Genomic DNA, 22,182 nt, shown 5'->3' with positions numbered 1-22,182 from the left:
CCTAAAAAAAAAGAAGTTATAAAGCATGGCCAAAAACAAATCTTGTTTTAGATTCATCAAATTATTTTGAGCATTACATTTGCTCGAATCGCTTTGAGATAGAGACCGAAATGATAAAAAGTTTCGGCCTTCTTCTAAAAGAGATATATCACCGTAAACACTGAGACCACACATTTTTGGAAGAAACTCATATCTTTTCTTGCTTCTTTTCTAATTAATGAGGGATCCCTTGATTACATAACTTTTTTTCTTCTTCTTTTTCTTCAAATAGGATGTGATTTACACCTGAAGTAAATTATAGAAAAGGAGAAATCCCTAGAAAGGGAAAGAAACGAACACAAAAAATCCCCAAAAGAAATACTCCAGTTAGCAGAGTGCACATCTCTGAAAAATTAATACTATTTATGATTCACTTTTTCAAACTTTGTGATTAGGAGAACTAAAGAAAATGCTTCTCTCCACCATCCCCACCTCCTCCTGTGCATTAACGTTTACTCTAAAAGATTTAATTTGGTTTTCGTTCGTATTCGTTATTACTTCACACTTATTTACGTGCATTATTTTTTCCACGTTTTATACGAAGATCACTTTTTTTTTTTCGTAGACCAGGTGTAATTTCATGCGCTGATGCTTCCATAACCGACGTAATTTACATGGAAATTACTAAAGTGTTGATGCTCTTCATTCAAAGCTGACGAAGAAAAACCCTTGATTAAATAAAGAATGGTTGTGGATATATCTTTCACCCTTTTTTTTTTTTCCCTTTTAATTTTTTCTTAATACATCGCCAGTGAAAGAATATTATAGCTTCTTTTCAAACCTTGAATCTTTGCCCCGAAATTTCGGGTGCAGAGAGGGAAAAAAAAAATTCCCCTTAATAAACACGTAAATACATAGCAGGTAAATTAAGAAATGTGAAAAAAAATTTTAACTCATAAGTAAATATTGGGAAGCTTAAAGAAATGCTCTCGAATATATGAAGAAAAATTGGTATAAAATGCTATTATGAAAGAGTGGGAGTTTTTCTTACATCTTTTTCATTTTCAAATATTTTTTTCACACCGCCTGCACAAATGTAAAGTGTTACAAATTTTTCTTCAAGAGCTGCGTAAAAAATTCATTTAGTCTCGGATCTGCCTCATTACATTTTTTCCTGTAAAAAGCAGGCAGATTAAAATCTACTCGAGATGAAATTAATAAATAAATTTAACGCAAGCTCTACGACGAAGTTCCCTGGGCTGGGTAATGAAGATATTTATCTAACATTGCTCAGAGTAAATTTACAGTTGAGATGGACAATCTTTCATTCTGATTCAATTTTTTTAATTTTTTCAATTTTAAAATGTTGGTATTACGATTGCAAGTGATCAGCGACGCGCTGTGAATGTTTTTTTTTCTCAGCTTCGTATCGATTAGTGACTAATTTACAGACAATCTAAAAAGGGAAATAAGATTTTAAAGAGAAAAACGGAAGAAGATAGGAAAAAAAATAGTTTGCTGCCTTCTGTCCAATTAACAAGTATTTATTCCATACCAAGATTAAGCATTAACTACGATTTTAAACAATAGAGGGTGTTGCTAACTTAAAAACTATTAAATAATATCCTTTTCTGCGTGTCAAACCTTTTCAACTGAAAAATGTGCATGTGTACTGTTAATTTATTTTTCAAACTCCATCACTGGAAATAAAAAAAGTATTTTAAAAACGTTACTTTATATCTTCTTAAAGTTAGTAATATCATCTTTTGACGAATTTTCTTACTAATTTTAAAACTTAAGAAAATTAGTTCTCTGTGTAGACGTTTCTGTCGCAGTCAATTTCTTTTTATTAATTTTCTAAAGGGGGGTGGGTTAATTTTAGACTCACTTGGTATTAGTAATATTATAACCTCATAAATATTTACAATTTATAAATACTCTCAACTTCGTATTTTTTGTGCATCTGATTCTAACCTTAGAAATGACTGAGGTTCATAAGTTTTACTTAAATAACACGAATTCTATTTTTAGTCCTAAAAGAAGATCATCTGAATTATTTATTGGTTAGGTTGTCCGCTTAAGGAGTAATGTACTAATGACCCACTTAGATGAGTAGTCAACTCAATTCGAATAAATTAAGAAATTTTTTTTAATCCTTTCCAATATGGAGCTTTATTATATGATGAGATCAACTTAAGTAGGTAACAGAATTAAAAAGGTAGTGAGGTAATTTAAGGAATATGGCCTTTTAAGGCCATAATCCTTAAATTTTGTATAATTGTAAACATTTATTTTAGTTGTGAATTTACCTGATAATATCAATCAATATTATTTTCATGAACTGTATAAATTGAATTTAAAAAGTATAGAAAACTTTATTGCGATATGAATGGCAATTGTATGCAATTTATAAAATGAAATCCGTAATAAAAAGTTTCTACACAGTTTGCATTTTTTTAGCATTTATAAAGTTTATGGCAAAACAGAATCACAATCATACAAAACAGAAATTTTGGTGCAAATTTTAACTTTTTTTTTTTGTTCTCGTAGCTATAAAATTTTAACTCGCTCGATTTTAAACCGATTTCATTGATGATTTTCTTTTCGAAATTGTAATATTTATATTTAAACTGATAACTATAATGAATGTATTGTACAAAAAATTATGAACAATTTTAAATTAAATTGAAAAATAATACAAGTTGGGGATAGTTCCCGTCAAACAAAGTTGTTATTTGCCGAACACGTTTACCAAGAATATGCATTTTATAAAAATGTTCATGCAAAGTAGATATTAGTTTCTAAATATGTTTCATGGAAACTTGAATGCATTTACTCTTTGAATATGCATTATTCTCAACAAATATTATTGATTGTTTTATTTCATGGATAATTTTGTTATGTTTAGAAATTGAATTCCCATTTTCGTTAAGTAAAATAATTTTTTTTAATATGTATCGTCATCAATGTTTAATTCCCTTCAAACCAAAAAATAATAACGACTGATCAGATGCAAAAAAAGGAAGGAAAAAAAATTCTTATTATAGTGATCAATAGAGTTTTATATGTTTAACACTTTGTGGGAACAATAAAGTTTAATTTTTTTGTGAGTTTCTGGGTCTTCGAGCAGCGTGCACCTGCTCAAGAACTAGAATAGTAATACGCTTATAGCAACTATGTGTCCAGCTTTAGATATAGAATTGTAAAAAGTGATGAAAATTGTGCATTGTAAAAATACAATAAAGTGGTTGACGCATAAGAAACTATCGATCCTGGCTGGAATTGTAAATAAATAAAAAAAAACACTCTTTGTTCATGAATTTTCTAAGAAAACTAATGATAGCGAATAGTTTGGATTGCGACTACAAGATTCAGCTACATAATTCAAATTAAGAAGCGAACTATCTTGAAGATTTTATTTATTTTTTAACTATATTTACGTCTTTAAAACTAATATGGTGGTTCAAGGAAAACTTGAGACATCCTTCTGCTAGACATCAGGACATTTGATGGAATATAAACTCGGTGATTAATTGGAGGACAAAATTCTTTCCGAGATTTTTATCTTGGCAAGACACCACAACACACTTATAATTCAAATTAAGATACTAACTATCTTGAAGATTTTATTTATTTTTTAACTATATTTACGTCTTTAAAACTAATACGGTGGTTCGAAGAAAACTAGAGACATCCTTCTACTAGACGTCGAAACTTTCACGACATTTGATGGAATGTAAACTCGGTGATTTATTGGAGGACAAAATTCTTTCCGAGATTTCTATCTTGGCAAGACACCACATCACACTTATAATTCAAATTAAGAAACTAACTATCTTGAAGATTTTATTTATTTTTTAACTATATTTACGTCTTTAAAATTAATACAGGTGGTTCGAAGAAAACTAGAGACATCCTTCTACTAGACGTCGAAACTTTCACGACATTTGATGGAATGTAAACTCGGTGATTTATTGGAGGACAAAATTCTTTCCGAGATTTTTATCTTGGCAAGACACCACATCACACTTATAATTCAAATTAAGAAACTAACTATCTTGAAGATTTTATTTATTTTTTAACTATATTTACGTTTTTAAAATTAATACGGTGGTTCGAAGAGAACTAGAGACATCCTCCTGCAAGACATCGAAACTTTCACGACATTTGATGGAATATAAACTCGGTGATTTATTGGAGGACAAAATTCTTTCCGAGATTTTTATCTTAGCAAGACACCACATCACACTTTGAAGAAATGATCACCCATTAAGATTTAAGAGCAGAACACTAGCTCTTCGGCGGGATAAAATCCATTTAAATCTCCTTTTCGGGGACCTTCCCTTTCCAGATCCACTCCTTCAGTTCATTTAAGGCAAATTGAAAGAATTCCTCATTACAGTAATCGAACCATTAGCAAACCAGAGAGAGAGAGAAAACTTTTGCACCAAAATTAACTTCATCAAAAACGCGTTCGGGGGAACGAAATGGAGAGAATCTTTGGTTTTAAAGTTGGTGGGAATGCACCTCGACGAGCGCAGATGGCGAATCTACAGAAAAGAGTCGGACATAGTTGTGGTTGTACAACTTTTGGATGGGGGGGAGCGAACGGGGTTGCCCATTATATTTGCATGGGTCTAGGATGAAAGGGGGGTGGGGGGCGGAGAAATTTATCATTTCGTACTTTTAAAAGATGGAAAACGTTGAGGGTGATTTTTCAAAAGCAGATAATTGTGTAGTTTAAGTTCCGTTTAGTGAGTCTTTGGCGCTGTTAAGGAGTATTTATAATCTCATCTAGTATTCGGGAGTTTTATGTGGGAAGACAACAAGAAACAATCGGCGGTTTGAAATATTGGTATGGAAAGAAAACCATTAATAATGAATCCCGCGAAAGCAGAATTTCGAAACAATATAATTCGAAAGGAGCTAATAGATGTTTTCAAAACAAATTGACGAATCTATTTTCTTGTTAAGAGGCCGGCTTATTGTTTGTATATGCAACAATTCATTTGCGCTTCAAACTTAATTTTAAAATAAGCCTAATCCCGCTTAGAGAAGCATTTTATGATTAAGTTAAGAGACAGTGTTCGGAATCTGTGTGTTCTATTAAAAAGTACGCTTGGAATTAATGATTGGTAAAACTTTTAAGTGGGAGTGTAGATGAAAAGGGAAATTTTATGCGTCTAGATCACTTTTAACTTCAGAATTTCCTGAGCAAGTCTTAGAAGATAAATCGAAACTAACACTGCTCTGTACTTTTAAGACTTTCAAAGGACAATGCAAAAATGAGAAAATGCATGGCGTTCTTGAAGTACCACTCTTGCTTAGTATGAAGTCTGATCGAAAATAAATCTTTGCATAATCGGTTTACAAAAGCGTGTAATTAAAGACATAATTCAAAATTGCAAATATGATAAATCTTTGAAGTGACATTTAAGCGACACTATAGCAAACAAAACATTAACCAAACATTGCGTTAAAGTATGAACTTTATGTATGATCTGCATAAGCAATTTTAAAGTTGCTATGTAAATCTCAAAATTGATATTGCTATTTTTTTTTTTCTTTTTTTTTTTTTTTTTTTTTTTTTTTAAGTGAAAATAATGGTAAGATTTTATATCTTGTGTCAAACCAAAATCTTATGTATATAATTATTTTACATTTAAACAAACAGATTTTTTTTCTGTACGGAAACTTTTTTACCAATTACGAGAACCAACATCATATAGATGGTGTTGGGATTAATTTACGTTTAAATGAATAGGAATGAACCACGAATTTTGAAAATCATGAACAATGATTTAAAAAAATAATAGACTTCAAAACATTATAACATATAACTTGTGATATGTAAATGCATTTCTATGAGTTTGGTAGAAATATTTACAAGGAATTAATTTCTATGCATACAACGCTATAAACTATGAATAAGTAAAAAATTTAAAAAAACTTAATTTCCTTAAAATTTTTTTTAAATAGTTTTAATTATATTTTGTTTGAAGTTTGACCTGTTTCGGAAATATTTAAAATTACTATAATCCTTATAATATTGTGAATATGTTTGGTAATATATTTCTTCCACTTTTGACAGTTTTCTTTGCAATACTTAAACAAGTGGTTGAAAATATTCCAAATACATATTGTTTACAGAAAATTTAAAATGCATACAAGCAAAAAACAATCAAAATTAATTTTGAAAGACTTTCAAGATATACAGTTCAAACAAGCACATATTTGTGGAAAATAATAGTTAAATTAACTATTTTAATGAAAATTCTCACTCTTTGTCTTTCTATTTAACATTTATAACGAAAAATTTTCAAATCTCACCCATCAATTATTTTATATTCTAAATAAAATAATCCTGTTACAATGAAGCGAAATTTTCCTAAAATCTTTAAATCTTTACATTTTCGATTCTGATTCAGTTCAGGAGAAAGATTCAGATGTGGATATTCCCAACTAAATAAACTCTAATTTTCTATCCATCAAATTTAAACTAATCCAGTTTTCTACTTTTACAAGAGACTGTTTGAGAAATGTGTTGCTTAAATAATGCATTCAACTTTTAACTTTCCCACAACTCAACTCACGAGAACGTTTTCTAAGTGAGGAGTTGAGGAAAAGATAATTGATTTTCTCTTAACGGTCATCTGCTGTTTGCTTCGAAGAATATTTCGAAATTTCTACTTCAATAGTTAATCTATCAGTAAAAACAATTTTTTTGGATTGTTTGATACTTATTGAGAAGGTCAATAATATTTTTGCAATAGTAAGCAGAATTTGATTTTTTTTTTTACATAAAAAAAACTTATTATTATGTTTAAATATTATAATAAATCATTATTTCAAAAAGTTTTACAATTTTTTTTTTAACATCACAGTACGCTAAATAATAAACAGTTTTTGTTTGAAAATGATTTATTGGGAAAGTTTTTATATTCTAATTTTATGCTTAAGGAACTAAACATTTCGCAAACTATAAAACATAACACTTTAACTGAAGATGTATAATGTGCGAAAGTAAATAAATAAAATACAAATAAACGGACCGGTCTGAGTAACTTTAGATTTAGCGATCATGGGATCTTCACGTTCTAGGACTCAATTTTAATAGTTCGAAGGGTGGTCTCAAATATGCTACTTAATTAGTACAAAAGATAGTTTAAGTTATGAAATCAGACGCAAAACGTGCTTGCTATGAATAAACGTACCTTTTTTTTAGCGGATTCGGATTTCTGATCCTGATTCTGGGGTGAAAATTCGATCGTTTGATCAAAAATTATTTTATGTATTCCATTTTTTTTAAAATTTATTTATTTAATTTTTCCTGCCCATTGTAGGTTTTTTTTAACTTTATAATTTTAATATCCAAGGAACTGCTTTACCGAAAAATGGCATAAAATTCAGTTTGTTTTGCCATTTTTTAAGTCCTATATAAATTTATAGTATTGAAAACTGGAAAAGTATTATGCTCGAATTTAATGACATATTTATAATAACTTGTAAATAGTGATTGTTATGGCATAATGTCACTATAAAAATACACACTATTGACAAAATAAATGCTAAAGTAAATTCATTTTAGCTTATGAAAGTTTTCTAGTGTATGCCTGAATGCAAATTTATTCATCAGAATTATTCATCAGAATTTTTTTAAATGATTCTATTCTCGAATCGAAATATCCATCTGAAGTAATATTCAAAAATCTACATATTTCAAACAATACTGTCCGAAAACAGAAAGAAAAAAATATTAGTCACAAATAGGCAATGTTTCTCCTAATTCTTGTCACATAATCTTCTAAATTGATGTAATTCAAATGAAACTTTCTTAACAAAATAATTATTCTGCAAACTCCCTTTATCGTAATAAATTGCTCCTTTTATTTGTATCTATGTTATATGTGAAGTCTGCGAAAATATGCTCAAAATCAATTTTTTTAAATTTTTTGTTAGGAATTATTATTATTAAAAAAATAGAAATCATTTGTTGGTAGTTATTCGTAATCAATTACATTTAATTGTACAAAAATAACAAGTGTTTTAAATTCAACGTAAATCGGTACCAAATATTTGTTTAACAACTTTGTAACCTCGTACAAAAATACTCTAAAAATAATGTAAAGCAAAAAAATTTTTATTCATATTTCGAAATTACTTTCTCACTTCAATTAACTTAAAATTTTGTATTTATGAAGTTGACAATGGCACCTATAACTATTAAATGAGACAACTTTAATTCAACCGTTTAATTTATAGTATTTTGATGAAGAAAAAAAAAATTCTTTTACTCTCTCCCTAATCTTCCTACTCCCCTCAACAACAAAATTAGAATATTCGAAAGTTTTCATTTCACCCACAGAACACTTGACCAATTTTGTTTATCCCACCCACCCCCCTTACAATTAAGCCACCTCCTTAATTAGATAACTACGTCAAGTTTGTCCAAGAACATACGCGGCCATAACAATAGGAGGGTGGTATAAACTCCACAAAATCATTGCATCCCGACTAAATACTCCTGAATATCAGGTGGGGGGTGCGAAAACTCGAATAGTGCAGCCGGATAGTCCATCATGGGTCACGTGGAGTGGCTGGGATGGAGGAAGAGGGGTTCCTCTTGGATTAGCCGCAAGGGACGACGGGACGCCTCGTTTAATTTCGCGCTCCAGAGATCTTGGGCATCAACTGAGGGACCCAGGGGCTTCGGTGGTGAGGAGAAGGGGAGTTAGAATAGTGGGGGAGGTAATACATACAACCGTGTTTTGTGAAAGGGGGAGTTTTCTGGAGTTGTTTTTGCTCCACATGCAACATGTGCCTATGACGCATTTATAGCGATACATTATCGAATGTCGATTACTGATATTTTAAGTTTCTTTAATTATTCTTCATTTATTTTTGTTATTGAAATCTAATCTTTCAAAGTCAAGTTATAATTTATTTAATGCATGGGTTAAAGTTTTAAGGTTATAGCAGTTCGCAAAGAGCCTTTCAGTAAAGGGTTTCATTTGATACTTTTACTAGCTTGTTTGTTTAAAAATCATTGAAACGATTTTAAAAAGAATTTATCCCCTCATTTATTTTGTCATTGATATATTTGATGGGGTCTGCTGAGATGTTTTCGACTCCTGATTATCTCTTCAAATCATGATTTGTTGTTTAAAGTTTATTCTTCCAATAACAATTTCTCATTTTTAATTTCACGAGAAATTGCGCATCATAATGAGGGCACAACTTTTTATTTCATTTCTAACATTTCGACATTCTTTTACAGTGAAAAATGAAGTTTTTCTAATTAAAAAATTAAAATAAAAACTGCGGCTGAAAATGTAATTTATTCATCTACAAACTTTTTATTTTTTTTTACCGCTGCAGTATCAAATATTTTAAAACATACGTACACATAAAAATTTTGAAAACTTAACAAAAATAAGCCAAAATAATGCCAGATTTGTTTTTGTTTCCTTTTTGAAAAGAAACAAAAAAAAAAATAATAAAAGTGTTTATCGAATTGAAAATCTTCAGAAATATGTGATATCTTAAATTTAAGTAGCATTAATATCAAAAATAATGTTTCGTAAACAGCTTCTACTAAAGATAAATTTCATTAAAAATGCATGAATAAAATTTAAAAAATAATTAAAAGCTTTGAACAACTCCACAACTATAAATTTAGGATGATAAAAAATAAAAATAAAATTCGTTTATTAAAATAAAAATGGAGGTTCTTTTAAATTTTGTTTATTATTTGCTTTTTTGAAAAATGTTGCGATACCTTATGTTGCTTTAAGTTAACATATTTAGGTGAAATTTCTTGAAAAATGCTTCATAGACATATTATTTTGAAACATTTATTTCACTTTCTCCAAGTTTTATTTCTTGTTGAAACTCGATTACGATTACAATTAACATCATGTACCCATGTGTGGTTGAAAAATACTCAGACATAAAACATAAAGCAACGCTTACTTCCCAGCAATGCAAGCCGGTTTTTCATAGGGGGAAACGAAGCATGAAGGAAAAACCTTCATAGCGAACTTTTAGGGGTAACTTGGCAAAATCGGAAAGATTCGATGCTCAAATTATTCTCTTCTCATCTTAATTAGAAGGTTTTTATTCACCAAACTAGCATGCTATATCTCTATCTTATTATTTGATGATTTAAGTCAATATACCTTCTTTTAATGATAAATAACAAAACATATGAATTTCTATTGCTCTAAGATTTAAAAAATATGCCATTTGAATGTATTTATTTCCTTTCACCTTCACTAAAACTAACAATTTATTTATAATGTGAGCAGTTTTTTTTTAGATTAATCAGAAAGCATAAACGGTTTAATATATCAATCCACTTCAGCATTACAAATAATTATAAATGTGTAACTCTAAAAATCATATTATTCTTTTCAACTTTTGATAAAGTTTTAAATGCGGCAGAGATCTAATCCCTTAAAAATTTTATGTTTTTATTTGCACAGTATATATCAAATTAATAATATATAGAATCTACAATGATATATAGAGTTAGCAATATTGTATCAAGTTAACAATATCTAAGAGAATAAATTTATGTTTAGTACTAAAACTGCTGATAAAGAGAACGCAACTTGAGATGACAACAAACATTTCATACATTTATCACGATTTTAAATAGTTATTCATTCGATTGATATTGCCATTGATATTTAAATACGATTGTCCATTTTTATTAAAATTTTACGTATTTTCGCATTATGATAGAGCAATTATTTTATTAAATTCAGTTTTTAAGCTTAAATATAAACTAACACTTACAAGAATGTTTTTAAGTAATAATAAAATAACAATCCCAACAACAACAATACAAACTTTTGGTAAAGTTTTAAATATTAAAAAAAAAATTCATCACATTAAATGAAAGTAATAATCCAGGGATTCTAGTGTGTTAAAATTGTGTAAGGAATTCATTCTACACTGTAAGAAAATCCGGATCAAATACCGGTGAAAAGTACCAGCACTCAGGTATCAACTACTTTTTACTGTAAAAACCATTTTTACCGGAACATATTACAAAAAAAATATCTACTATACTACAATTTTTACAATAATAGCTAATAAAAACTCAAACACTGTAAGCAACAGAAAAATCAGCAGTGAAAACACTGAATCACTCTAACTGAATAAATATAACTCTAAAAATTACGGTAAAATATTTTACAGTAAAAATGAATTTTATGGATGATGCACTTAAAGTGCCAGAAATTTATATCGTAATTTTAACCTCAATTTTTTTATTGTGTACATGAATCGAAACGTAACTAATCTTGAAACCAAATGAAAAGATATATTTTATATAATGGTGCGTTACAGTTTTATTACTTCGCGTAGATATTTTTATTACATCCATGCATGTCATAAAATGTTTAAAGATTACTGAAAAATGGTAATATTATTGACAAATTTCATGCTTCCCATGAGTAGAGTGAGAAAGTTAAACTAAAATTGTACAAATAATTAATTTCATATAATATGGTTTATACCATATGATATGATCTATTCTATCCCATCTGGTATGATTATTTGAACATCTAAACCTTAGCAAAATTAGAAATTCTTCTTAAACAAATTTTAAAAAATAAATCGATTTAAATAAGCCCATGCTATTTTTTCTAAGCTTAATAATTAACACGTTTTCATAATATTTCTGGGTTCTGTTATAACTCACATTTGTATTTAATATAAATTTTAATCAAATAAATATTATGGAAATGTGAAGTTATGAAAGAAAATGTTGCATTAAGTGAGTAAAATACGGATAATCCATACAAAGTCATCCATTAGAAACAAAAGATCACGTTGTGGAACATCTATTATGTATCCTCCAATTGATATCGTATTCGATAACTGGCCGTGGTAGGATTATAAGTTCTGCTCAATGCTTTCCCGATTTAATCTGGAATAGAATTTCGCGGATATTCAAGGCCCCCCAAGCACTATCAACCGATCTCTTCGTTGCTATGGAAACAAGGATACAGTAACTCGATGCTACGTTATTTTGCGGCGGTTAGGGTTAAGCGGCTGTCACTCGCACTGACAATATCGCTTCCCTGCTTTAACATCGCTTTAGAATTTTAACTGTAACCTTAGAATCCACTGGTTTTAATGTTTCATTTATATGGATGTGAAGGAATTTCTTCTTATAGTATTTCCTTTGGTATTGAATAGTTCTAATATTTTGATTGTGTCTTGGTTTTCATGTAACTTTAGAAAATTAAAATTTTAGAGAATTTGTAAATGTAACATAATTCAAATTCTAGGAATTTATTCATATTATTTTGTTCAAACAATTGATTAATAATTTCCAATGGTTTTTTTTTTAAAGAAGCAAATTTTTTCTTAAAAAAAAAAACATTGCATTAAATGTTTCTTTAAACAAAACAAAAATTTCACTGGATTCACAGGCAAAATTTAAAAAAATATAGATATGAATTTTTGTTGTTAAAAATTTAAATAATTAAAATTGCTTTGGCTTCAATGAAAGTTTGAAAAAGAAATAAGATGTTAAAAAAAATTTAAAAAAATATAAAAAAAACATTTAGACACGTTTTTAACGTACTAGCACAAGTATTAAATGTTTAATCCTCTAATTTTTCCGTTATTTTCTATCGTTTCAAACACCCATTTTTTTACATTAGTGTATTAAAATCATCACATTTTTGGAAACCTTTTTGCCGATTTTTATCAACTTCATAACTACAAAAGTTTTATTTAGATTGAAGGGAGTATATACTCAAACATTTTTGGTAGAAAACCTAGAGTGCGTGGGTGGGGGACACATTTAATAATGGTTAATTAACACGTTTCTTCCATTGTCATTTCAGATTCTGGGAGTCCGGGAGACTTTGGCTATGGTGGGCAGCCAGGCTTCTACGACTTCTTTCCTGGACAACCACCACCAGATGGCATGGCATACCACGGTGTACTAGGACCCGGTCAGAATGTTCCTCCTCCTCCAACTAGTATGGAGCAACCTCTCTCCGCCGTTGTTGGCCCAGGTAAATATCAAAGACCAATGAAAAATTCAATTTTTGTGCAAATCTTAACTTTAACCTAATTTTTTATTACCGCAATTTGAACAACACTGACTTGCATTGAGCAATTTTTTGACTTGCATGTATATTTCAACGCCCTAAAAGTTTTATTTTAAAAAATTTTTGATATTTTTATTGCAAAGCTATCTTTTTAAATAAATTAAAACAATTTTAAAGTCCCACAACCAATAATGGTAAAGGCAGTTGTCTTTTAAATTACTAATTAATTGTTTCTTCGTTTGTTTGGCGAACCAACCAATATTATATAACAACCGACCCAATTTTCGGTTTTACGACTACTAATGTTCAACTCCGCAGCCTTGTAGTTTTGAATGCAATCCAGAAGGAAAAGGAACTCCTGGATCAGGTATTGGGATAAATTCGCCTTCGTAGAGGTCTTCTTGATGGAACTAACCCGCATTTTCGTTACATGAAGAGGAAAACCACGAAAACCTCCTTCGGTTAGCCTCACGACAAGGAGAATCCATGATCCGTGTACCACTGAGGATATTTTACGTCAGTACACAGTCGGTGCCAGCTGGATGCGGAATTAGTATCGACCAGCCATCACCGGGATTCGAACCCGGTTCACCTCATTGGAACGCGAACGCTCTATCCCTTGAGCCATCATAGCTCGAACCAACTAGTAGAAACTAAGCTATATCAAGATGGATTAAAACAGCACCAAAAATAAAAGTTGTCTGATCATTTAAACTAAACCCTTAAAACTATATGCTGAATACTCATGAAACCTCACCGCTGCTACAGTGGCCTACCAACTGAGAGAACAAAGCATTTTGTGGACTTGTCGTCAAAGGCCTCGAGTCAAGCATGATTTAGAGTTAAATGCTGATAAAAATTTTTTTAGAAAAACATGTTTTTAACAAAAATTTGAGCTTTAAAAAAGATTTCTGGTTGTGGACGTCCAGAACACAAATAATGGATTTTAAACTGTATATGATTACTTTATTTATTCATTCGTTTGTTTCATTATTTTCTCCTATTGATTCTTTCAAGCATTGCTTAGATAACTCAGTTATAATTGTCACTCATTCCTTCATTCACTTATTCACCCGTTATATCGACAGCCTTTGTAAATTACTATTTGAAAAACTATATAAAAAATGAATGGTCGTCATAATGACGCAAAGTGTTTACTCAATCATATGTTCAAGATTAAAAATGCTTTGAAAGTCTAGCCGTTTTTTATTTCATTTGATTGTTTGTTTGTTTGTTTTTTTTTCAGATTTTTCAATTTAGGTGTTAACTATAGAAAACCAATAATTTTAAAAATGCAAGTTCAATATTTTATTATTTGAGAGCTCCTCTTTGGTTTTTCAACGCGAAAATAGTTAAATGAAGAATACCTCTTTAAATGAAATAAATGATAGAAATATTCCCTTTTTTTTTATCTTGATAATGCTTTTAAAGATCACAGTGAAATCCTCAGAGAGTGGTTTATTTCAAAAATGTTATATCTTGCCAAGTGTTTTAGGAATTTTTGGAAGCAATAATTCCCAATTTCGTCTTGCTAAACATAATCTTAAAAAAGTGCTGGTAATTTAAGAAGAAAAAAAAAAGACTAAATACATTTCTTTAGCACTTTCAAAAATTTATTGATAAAAAAAAAGTATAACTTTCCTTACTTTGGCGAATAAAAGACTGTAAAAAGATGTCCTTGGGAAAAAAACACACACAAAAAAAAAAATCACCCAGTATAATAAAAAATGGAATCTTTTTCAGTTAGTGAAACTAAAATCCGTGAATATTGCAAAAGGGAGGAGGGGGGGGTAAAAACGAAACCAATAGCTTCTTTAGTTGTTCTTCTCCAATATACTGCACCTAATTTGTCACCAAGTTTAATTAAAACCGAAATATCTTTTATCTGCCAATGTCCAATATCGAAAAATCGTTCAATACATGAGAGGAAACTGCGTGGAAAAAGAAACCCAAGAAATAAGAGAAGAGAGAAAAATGCGGTGAATCATATAGAATTTTACTTTTTTCTTTCTTCTTCTTTTTTTATTATCTCTTTACGTATTCTGATCAATGTGCAAATGACACTTCATATTTTTTTTTCCTTTGATCGATCTGTAATTATCGAAAAATATCCTTCCCCTTCTTGATTTTTCCGTATGTACTCCAAAACACTCAAGAGAAAGATGACAAAAAATTTAAATTACTATTGTTTCAGGTGAATTCTTTTTTTTTTACTCTCTATTGATGTAATTTTTTTTATCTATAATATTCTAATGGTTACTATTTTGTTATTGAAAACGTAAGATTTCCCGATCTTAAAACTTTTCCCGAATGTTCTTTTATAAAGAAACTTCTAATTAAGCTGAAGAAAATGAATCTAGTGTTTAAAAATATTCAAATTTTTTTTTCTTCCTTTTAATTTCGCTACATTTCTCGGGATTATTTTTGCAAAAGCTCAAACTTCAATTTCTAAAAAGAGAAGAAGTAAATTTTTGCAACTTTTTGTTACTCGTATCGAATTTCCACATGGTTTCCTTTTAGTTACGAGGGAAGGAAAGCTATTTCAAAAATACTCTTTGAACATTTTTAATGAAGTTTTGATTCAAAGAAGGGAAATTATCATTAGATATCGCCTACCAACGGAATGAAATTTTCATTAAGCAAACATCAAAAGACTTCTGATTAGCATGGTCTTTTGATACCGTTCTATTCAAAGTAAAAATTTCGTTATAAAAAAAATATAAAGAAACATCGTGAAATTTAAAATCTTTTGATTATCTGAGATACTTTTATAAAAAAACACTGCCAAGCATTTTTATTTTGTTTCCTTTTAAAGTATAAAATGAATATGTTTGAATAATATTGTTTCGATTAATAAGGATATAACAAAATATGATTATTTATTTACTAAAAATAAAATAAAATATATTTCAAGGCTAATTAATAAATTCAAAATTTAATTATTCAGTACTGATATTTTAAATGCAAATTGTATTTTAAAAATAAAATTTCAACAAAATAAAACGTGTTAATTTTATTTGAGTTTTTGATGTTTGACAAACATTCTGTCTCAAAATATTGATCATAAAGTTTATACGGTTTGTATTTTTTAACGTCTGTCTGCTAGCTTTAAAATTTCTACTTTCGTTTTAATGAAAACAAATGTGTGATAAAAAAACTACATGCAACACTACTAAAAAATCTGGTTAGTTTCAAACATTAGTTTAAAAAAAAAATGTTTAAAATGAGATATGTATTTTAAAAAAATTATAAATGTTTTCCTAACTAATTAGTGAAAATAAGAGTTAGTTAAAAAATCCTATTTAATGTTATATGAAAGTAAAAACTATCTATTCATTAGTATCTTATAAAATCCTGTAAAATATTGAAAAAATATAAAATAAACAATATACATAAAAGTAAATTGAAAAATTGGATTTGCGTTTTGAAAGTAATCAAGGTAATGGAAAAGTATTTTGAGAAGTATTTAAATAAGATTTAAAAACTATATAAAAGTTTTGAATGGGAAAAGTACATTTAAAACATAAAAAAAAATCCTATAATATCTTTTCGTTCTTACACATTTTATGTTCTTTCGACTTAGCCTCTTTTGATACACCGTACAATCATTAGTTTTTTTTACATGACCATTTTAGATACCACAATATAATTGCATCTTGACTTGATCACTTTTGATACCACAATATAATTGCCTCTTGACTTGATCACTTCTGTTACCTAATATAATTGCATCCTGACTTGATCACTCTTGCTACTTCAATATAATTGCATCTTGACTTGATCACTTTTGATACTCCAATATAATTGTATCTTGACTTGATCACTTTTGTTACCCCAATATTGCATCTTGATCACTTGTGATATCCCAATATAATTGCATCTTGACTTGATCACTTTTGTCACCCCAATATAATTGCATCTTAACTTGATCAATTTTGATACCCCAATATAATTGCCTCTTGACTTGATTACTTTTGATACCCTTGTAAAATTATTATTAAATTTTTTTACTAGGTCTTACTTAATTTTCAAGTACCGTTATCACTTAATCTTTTCATCATACTCAGATCATATTTATTTGATTACAGCATATTGAAAACATTTTGAAGTATTATATACCTTAAATAAACAAAATATACATTTTTAAGTTTTTATTTTTTCATTCATTTATATATTTTTTAAACATTTTTACGCTTAATTTTAATTTATTTTCAAATTCCTTTTCAGGACCTGTCAACTTAGGGGCAGATGCACCATATCTGGCGACGCATGGTGATCTCATGTCACAGCGATCTAGCCCGGACAGTGTCCTCAGCCTAGCATCAGACGCTTACGGACCACCACGATCATCATCTGCCGGATTTCCGGCAAACTTATCCGGTCATCCAACTATGTCAGAGACTCCAGTTTGGTGACGTCACGCCATTTTGGCACCACCAGTGTCAGTATCCACCGAATAAAATTTGGACTATTGAAACTGTGAATCGTCTGATGATTTGTTGAACTGAATTCTTCGTATTTCATTTCTGAAACTGTACAGAAAAAATTTCATATTTGCAGAGGAACTTATCGTCTGCACCTAAGCTTTCTTGTGGTCGGCATAGAAGAGAGGAAAAGAACTGAAGTGAAATAACATGGATGCCAAATTTCTAAATACGAAATGGAAATCATTTATTGTAAATATAGAAAAGGGATTCTTTTATTGTTTATGTTGCTATCATTAGGAAACAAAAATGTAAAAATGTAAAAAGACAGAGAGTACATTAAGAAAGGGGAAGTTATATTCACTTTATTTAATTTATTTATTTTTTTAAACAAGTTTAATTTAAAAAAGAAAAATTATTAATGTTGGTAAAAAATTTAAATGTAAGTATATGTTTGCTCTCTTGCATGGGAAATTGAAATAAATTTCTAGAAATTACTAGAAAGAATTTTTTTTGTATAAGCAAAGGAAAAACTTCTTTATTTTGTATAATAAATAATTTCACCATTTTAAGTAATAATATAAAAAATATTGAATATTTTTTTAGTGTTTCATAATTAGTATTTTGTTGCGAACAAATCATTTATTAATATATATTATAAAATAATTTAATATAAAATAACGTTGACTCACAAATTTGTTAAGAAAGTCGATAACATATTAAAAAAAAAATTCTACATTTATTATTTATTTTTGATGCACTCAAAAAAAATTTTGAAATTATCAAAAAGATTTTGATGCACCTAAAAAAAATTTTCATTGATAAATATTCTTTTTAAAGTATAATTTAGAAAAAAAAATCAGTTAATAAAAATTACTACTCCTTAATTATATGATAACAGAAACAATCATAATTAAGTTATTATATTTATTATTAATTGTTGAGCATTTTTATTGAAAAATAATTATGGAGCAATAGTAAGTGAAAACAGATTATAATAATTATAATAGTATGATTATCATTAGCTTACAGTTTTCATAAATATATTTGACTAATAAATATTATAATTGATGAATAAGTACAATGTAAATCAATTAAAATTGACTGTAGAGTATTAATTTAAAGAATAATTAATATTAACATCATATAATTTAAATAATGGTTTTGCAAAACTTATTATGTTTAACAGATGCTACATTTGCTCAACTAAACATATTTGACAAATAATGTAGAAATTACATCACGTTAAATGAGCAACTTAAACTTTTGAATTGCAGTTGAATCAAAAGCAAACTTTGTGTTAAATCAAAATGAATAAAGAAAAAGGCAAAAACCAATAACTATCTGACCAACTTGCTGAGATATTGAAATTCGAGTTCTTTGCAATTTCAGTTGCTTTTTATTTTCTTTTGATTAATTTTTTTCTTCTTAATTCTTTCAAAAGAGAAGAATATAAAGGGAAAGGGAAGAAGAAAAAAAACAATTTTGACATTTCTGCTGTTTTGAACTTTAACTTTCCCTGGTGAAAAATTTCGTTTAGGCAGACGTAAAACTTTTACTCTATTTTTGAAAGATAAGCAAAAAGAGGGGGGTGCGCGAACCAAAGAAAAACAAAGAAAAATGTTTGAGGGAAAACAAAAGATATTTCAGCTGAGGGTGGAGAGAGGGAGCGTTGTTCGAAATTATTCCACTCCGTTCATCAACACTGGGAAAAGTTGCACATGTTTTTATGTTCCTTCAAATGCACATACACCTTGGGCTACGTAAGCGGTCGATATACATAGATATATAAATGTACTATCCTAGCTTGGATCAGATATATAGATATATATCCTGTATGAAATAGCCGTACAACTTCTTGTACAAAACTGCAGAAAACGGAACATCTGTTTCAGTTTTCTAACTAGGCAAAGATCGCGTCAGACGATTTTTTTTTAAAAAAATAAAGAATTTTCACTCATTTCATTTTATTGTTTTTATTTTCTTTTCTAACTTTTTTTTTCGCTTTTCTTTAACTGCGACTGTAGCTGGAATTGGTGCAGGATAAGGGGGGATGTTGCATCTAGGTTTAATATAAAGTTTACTCATCATTTCCATTGATGGAGTTTCTGGGGAAAGGGGAAGGGGGAAGGTAGAAAAGCGAATATGAGTGCGCGAAAATATTTTTTTTTTATTTATTTTATTTTTAGAGAGAAAGTTCATTTTCAGCAGCTATTCCTTTTTCATTTTTTCTGTCTCTTTTTTTTTTTAATTCAAAATGTTTTCCTCGCCGTGTTTATTTTACGTTTTCCGAAGTTTTGTTAATGGTTCTAAAGAGAATACATATTGCGAAGAATAAAAAAACAAAAGGATGGAAGCCGGGGAAAATGTGAAAACAGAAAATTCTTTCTCACATAGCAAAGTGCACTTTGTTGTTTTTATGACCTGAACTTCACGAATTTCTCTAAGTATTTTTCTCAAACTACTTTTTCATACATCTATGTTATTAAAGAGATCACGAAAATGCTTAACATTTTTCACAAAATTGCAGAACATTAAATTTCTTAATGCTTGTAACAATTTAATATTTATCATTTCTTATCGTTAAATTTACCCTCAAATCAGTTATCTCAGCTATACATTTAAATAAATTGTTTTAGTCGAAACACGCGCTAATTATAAAAACACACACCATCCCTTCCTTGTTTTGTTTTCTTTCACATTAAATATACTTGCACACCTTGAAAACAAAAAGCATAAGTATAGTCAAAAATGTTTATTTGATTGGATTCTTCTTTGGTCAAGGCTCAGAAGTTTGTTTGTAAGGAATTTTTCCTTCAGTACACTATATTGCTAAATTTTATTTAATTGAAAAAATTGCAATAAAATCTAATTCAGAGCAACTTCGAAAAATATCGATAATCTGAGCACATAAGTAACTTTTATATTTCGTGTATAAAACAGACTTTCGCTTTTGACTTTAATATTATAACTTTTGTATTTCTTTAAAAAATAGAAATTTTTAATTGTAACTGTTAACTAAACTAATAATAATGTATAAATTAATTAACTATATCACGTCAAAAACTTCTTTAATATTAATACTTATTTTTATTGTGCCAATTATAATTTATTTAGTGAATTATTAACATTAAATTGTTAATAATAAATAAATTAGTAACTAAATGAAAATTTACTAGCAAACATAATAGTAAGATTTTTATGAATAAATTTTGTCATTGATCATACTATGCATTTTTAAAAAAGTTTATTTTTAAACAAAACTTTGAAAATTATTATGAAAAATTGAAAAAAATTAATAATTAATATTGGCATAACAAAATATAACACACATAAGTCCTGACATTACATAATAATAATTATGACGTAATAACTATTACGTCAAAACAATTATAAGAATTTGAATACATAATATATACAGATAGAATAAGCCCCATGTAATTAATTTTTTATTAATATTTGTTATTAATTAATTACTAATTAATATTAATTAACATTAATTAATTATTCATTAATTATGAATCAATTATTAATCCATTTAATCGATTAATTAAAAAAAATTACATTTATGTTTATTAAAATGTCATTTGCTTATACAATGGGTATTAGTACAAACACAATAAAGTAATACATTTTGTTTTTTCACGCATTTTCAATCCCTCTCTTTCTTTTAATAATATTTGTGTAACGTTAGTTCCTGTTAAGCGTCAAACTATTTTAAAATACTCTCACTTCATGAGCTTATAAGTGACGAAGCAGAAATATGTATTATAAAAATTAAAAAATCATTGCTCATTACTGAGTTTTTTGGAAAAAAAGTACCCACAAACAAAAAATTTTTGACATATTTCAAAATTATATTGACATATTTCTAAAGTCATGGTTAATATTAAACAAATGTATGTATGTAAAAAAATCGTTGTTTCTTTCGGTAAAAAGGGAATCGCATCAGAAGTGTGCCACTCATAAACAGACCACTAAGAGACTTATATAAATATTATACATATATACGAGACTATTGAAAATCTTTGTACATATGAATTCTATGTTGCCATGCGTGTTGGGATGTCGTCCATAGAATTTCAAAAAGAAGTGAATGTTTATGTATTTATTTGAAAAAAATAAAGGAGACTAAAAGATGGTGTAAATGACGACATTGTTTTAGTTGTTTTGTTTTTATATTGTTTCGGTTATTATTATTTTTTTTAATGTGTTATACAATTTTTTGTAATTGTTTTTTTATTAGTTTAATTCCTGCTTCTCCTTTTTGAAGATTAATGGTTGTTTTTCCCCTCGCGAATTATGTAAATTTTATTGGTGCAAATATATTGAATAATAATACCTTTGTTGTTATGACTGTTCATTTCATTAGTATTAAGCTTATACATTTGAAAGAAAATCGTTAATTGATGTTTTTAAATGTGTAATGAAAAGCGCAGTGTTAAAGAAGAATAACACACTTTTGTATCTTTAATGCATACCACTAAAATATACAATATAAAAATAATGATGAAAATTTAAGATGAAGAAATGCTATTTAAGCTGCTAAGAATATTTAAACCAGTAAAATAAAAACTTTTTATAACATTCTGAATATTATAGACTTAAAAGTTTAGTTTAAAAAAACGGGACAACTAACTTCAGTTTTGAACTAGTTGCCCCAAAAGTAAGGATCAAAGTTATTTCTCACATGGAGTATTCGT

At 28.4% G+C, this 22,182-nt stretch overlaps 1 protein-coding gene across 2 annotated transcripts in view; it reads left to right on the top strand.

The window, feature by feature from the left end:
- The window catches only part of LOC107449891 (LIM/homeobox protein Lhx1), a 218,201-nt gene extending 200,412 nt beyond the window's left edge, over positions 1-17,789 (top strand). For both annotated transcript variants that reach the window (XM_016065571.4, XM_016065562.4), the window contains 2 exons: positions 12,846-13,019; positions 17,283-17,789. In XM_016065571.4, coding sequence (XP_015921057.1) covers positions 12,846-13,019; positions 17,283-17,470 — 362 coding nt within the window. In that variant the 3' untranslated portion in view covers positions 17,471-17,789. The remainder of the gene's footprint in view (positions 1-12,845; positions 13,020-17,282) is intronic.
- The last annotated feature ends 4,393 nt before the right edge of the window (positions 17,790-22,182 follow it).

The sequence above is a fragment of the Parasteatoda tepidariorum genome, chromosome 10 (assembly GCF_982258835.1).
Source record: "Parasteatoda tepidariorum strain Cologne lab strain chromosome 10, Ptep-v5.0, whole genome shotgun sequence".
NCBI lineage: Eukaryota > Metazoa > Arthropoda > Arachnida > Araneae > Theridiidae > Parasteatoda > Parasteatoda tepidariorum.
Note: the sequence above shows the minus strand (reverse complement) of the source record. Positions and strands in the feature narration are given on the sequence as shown.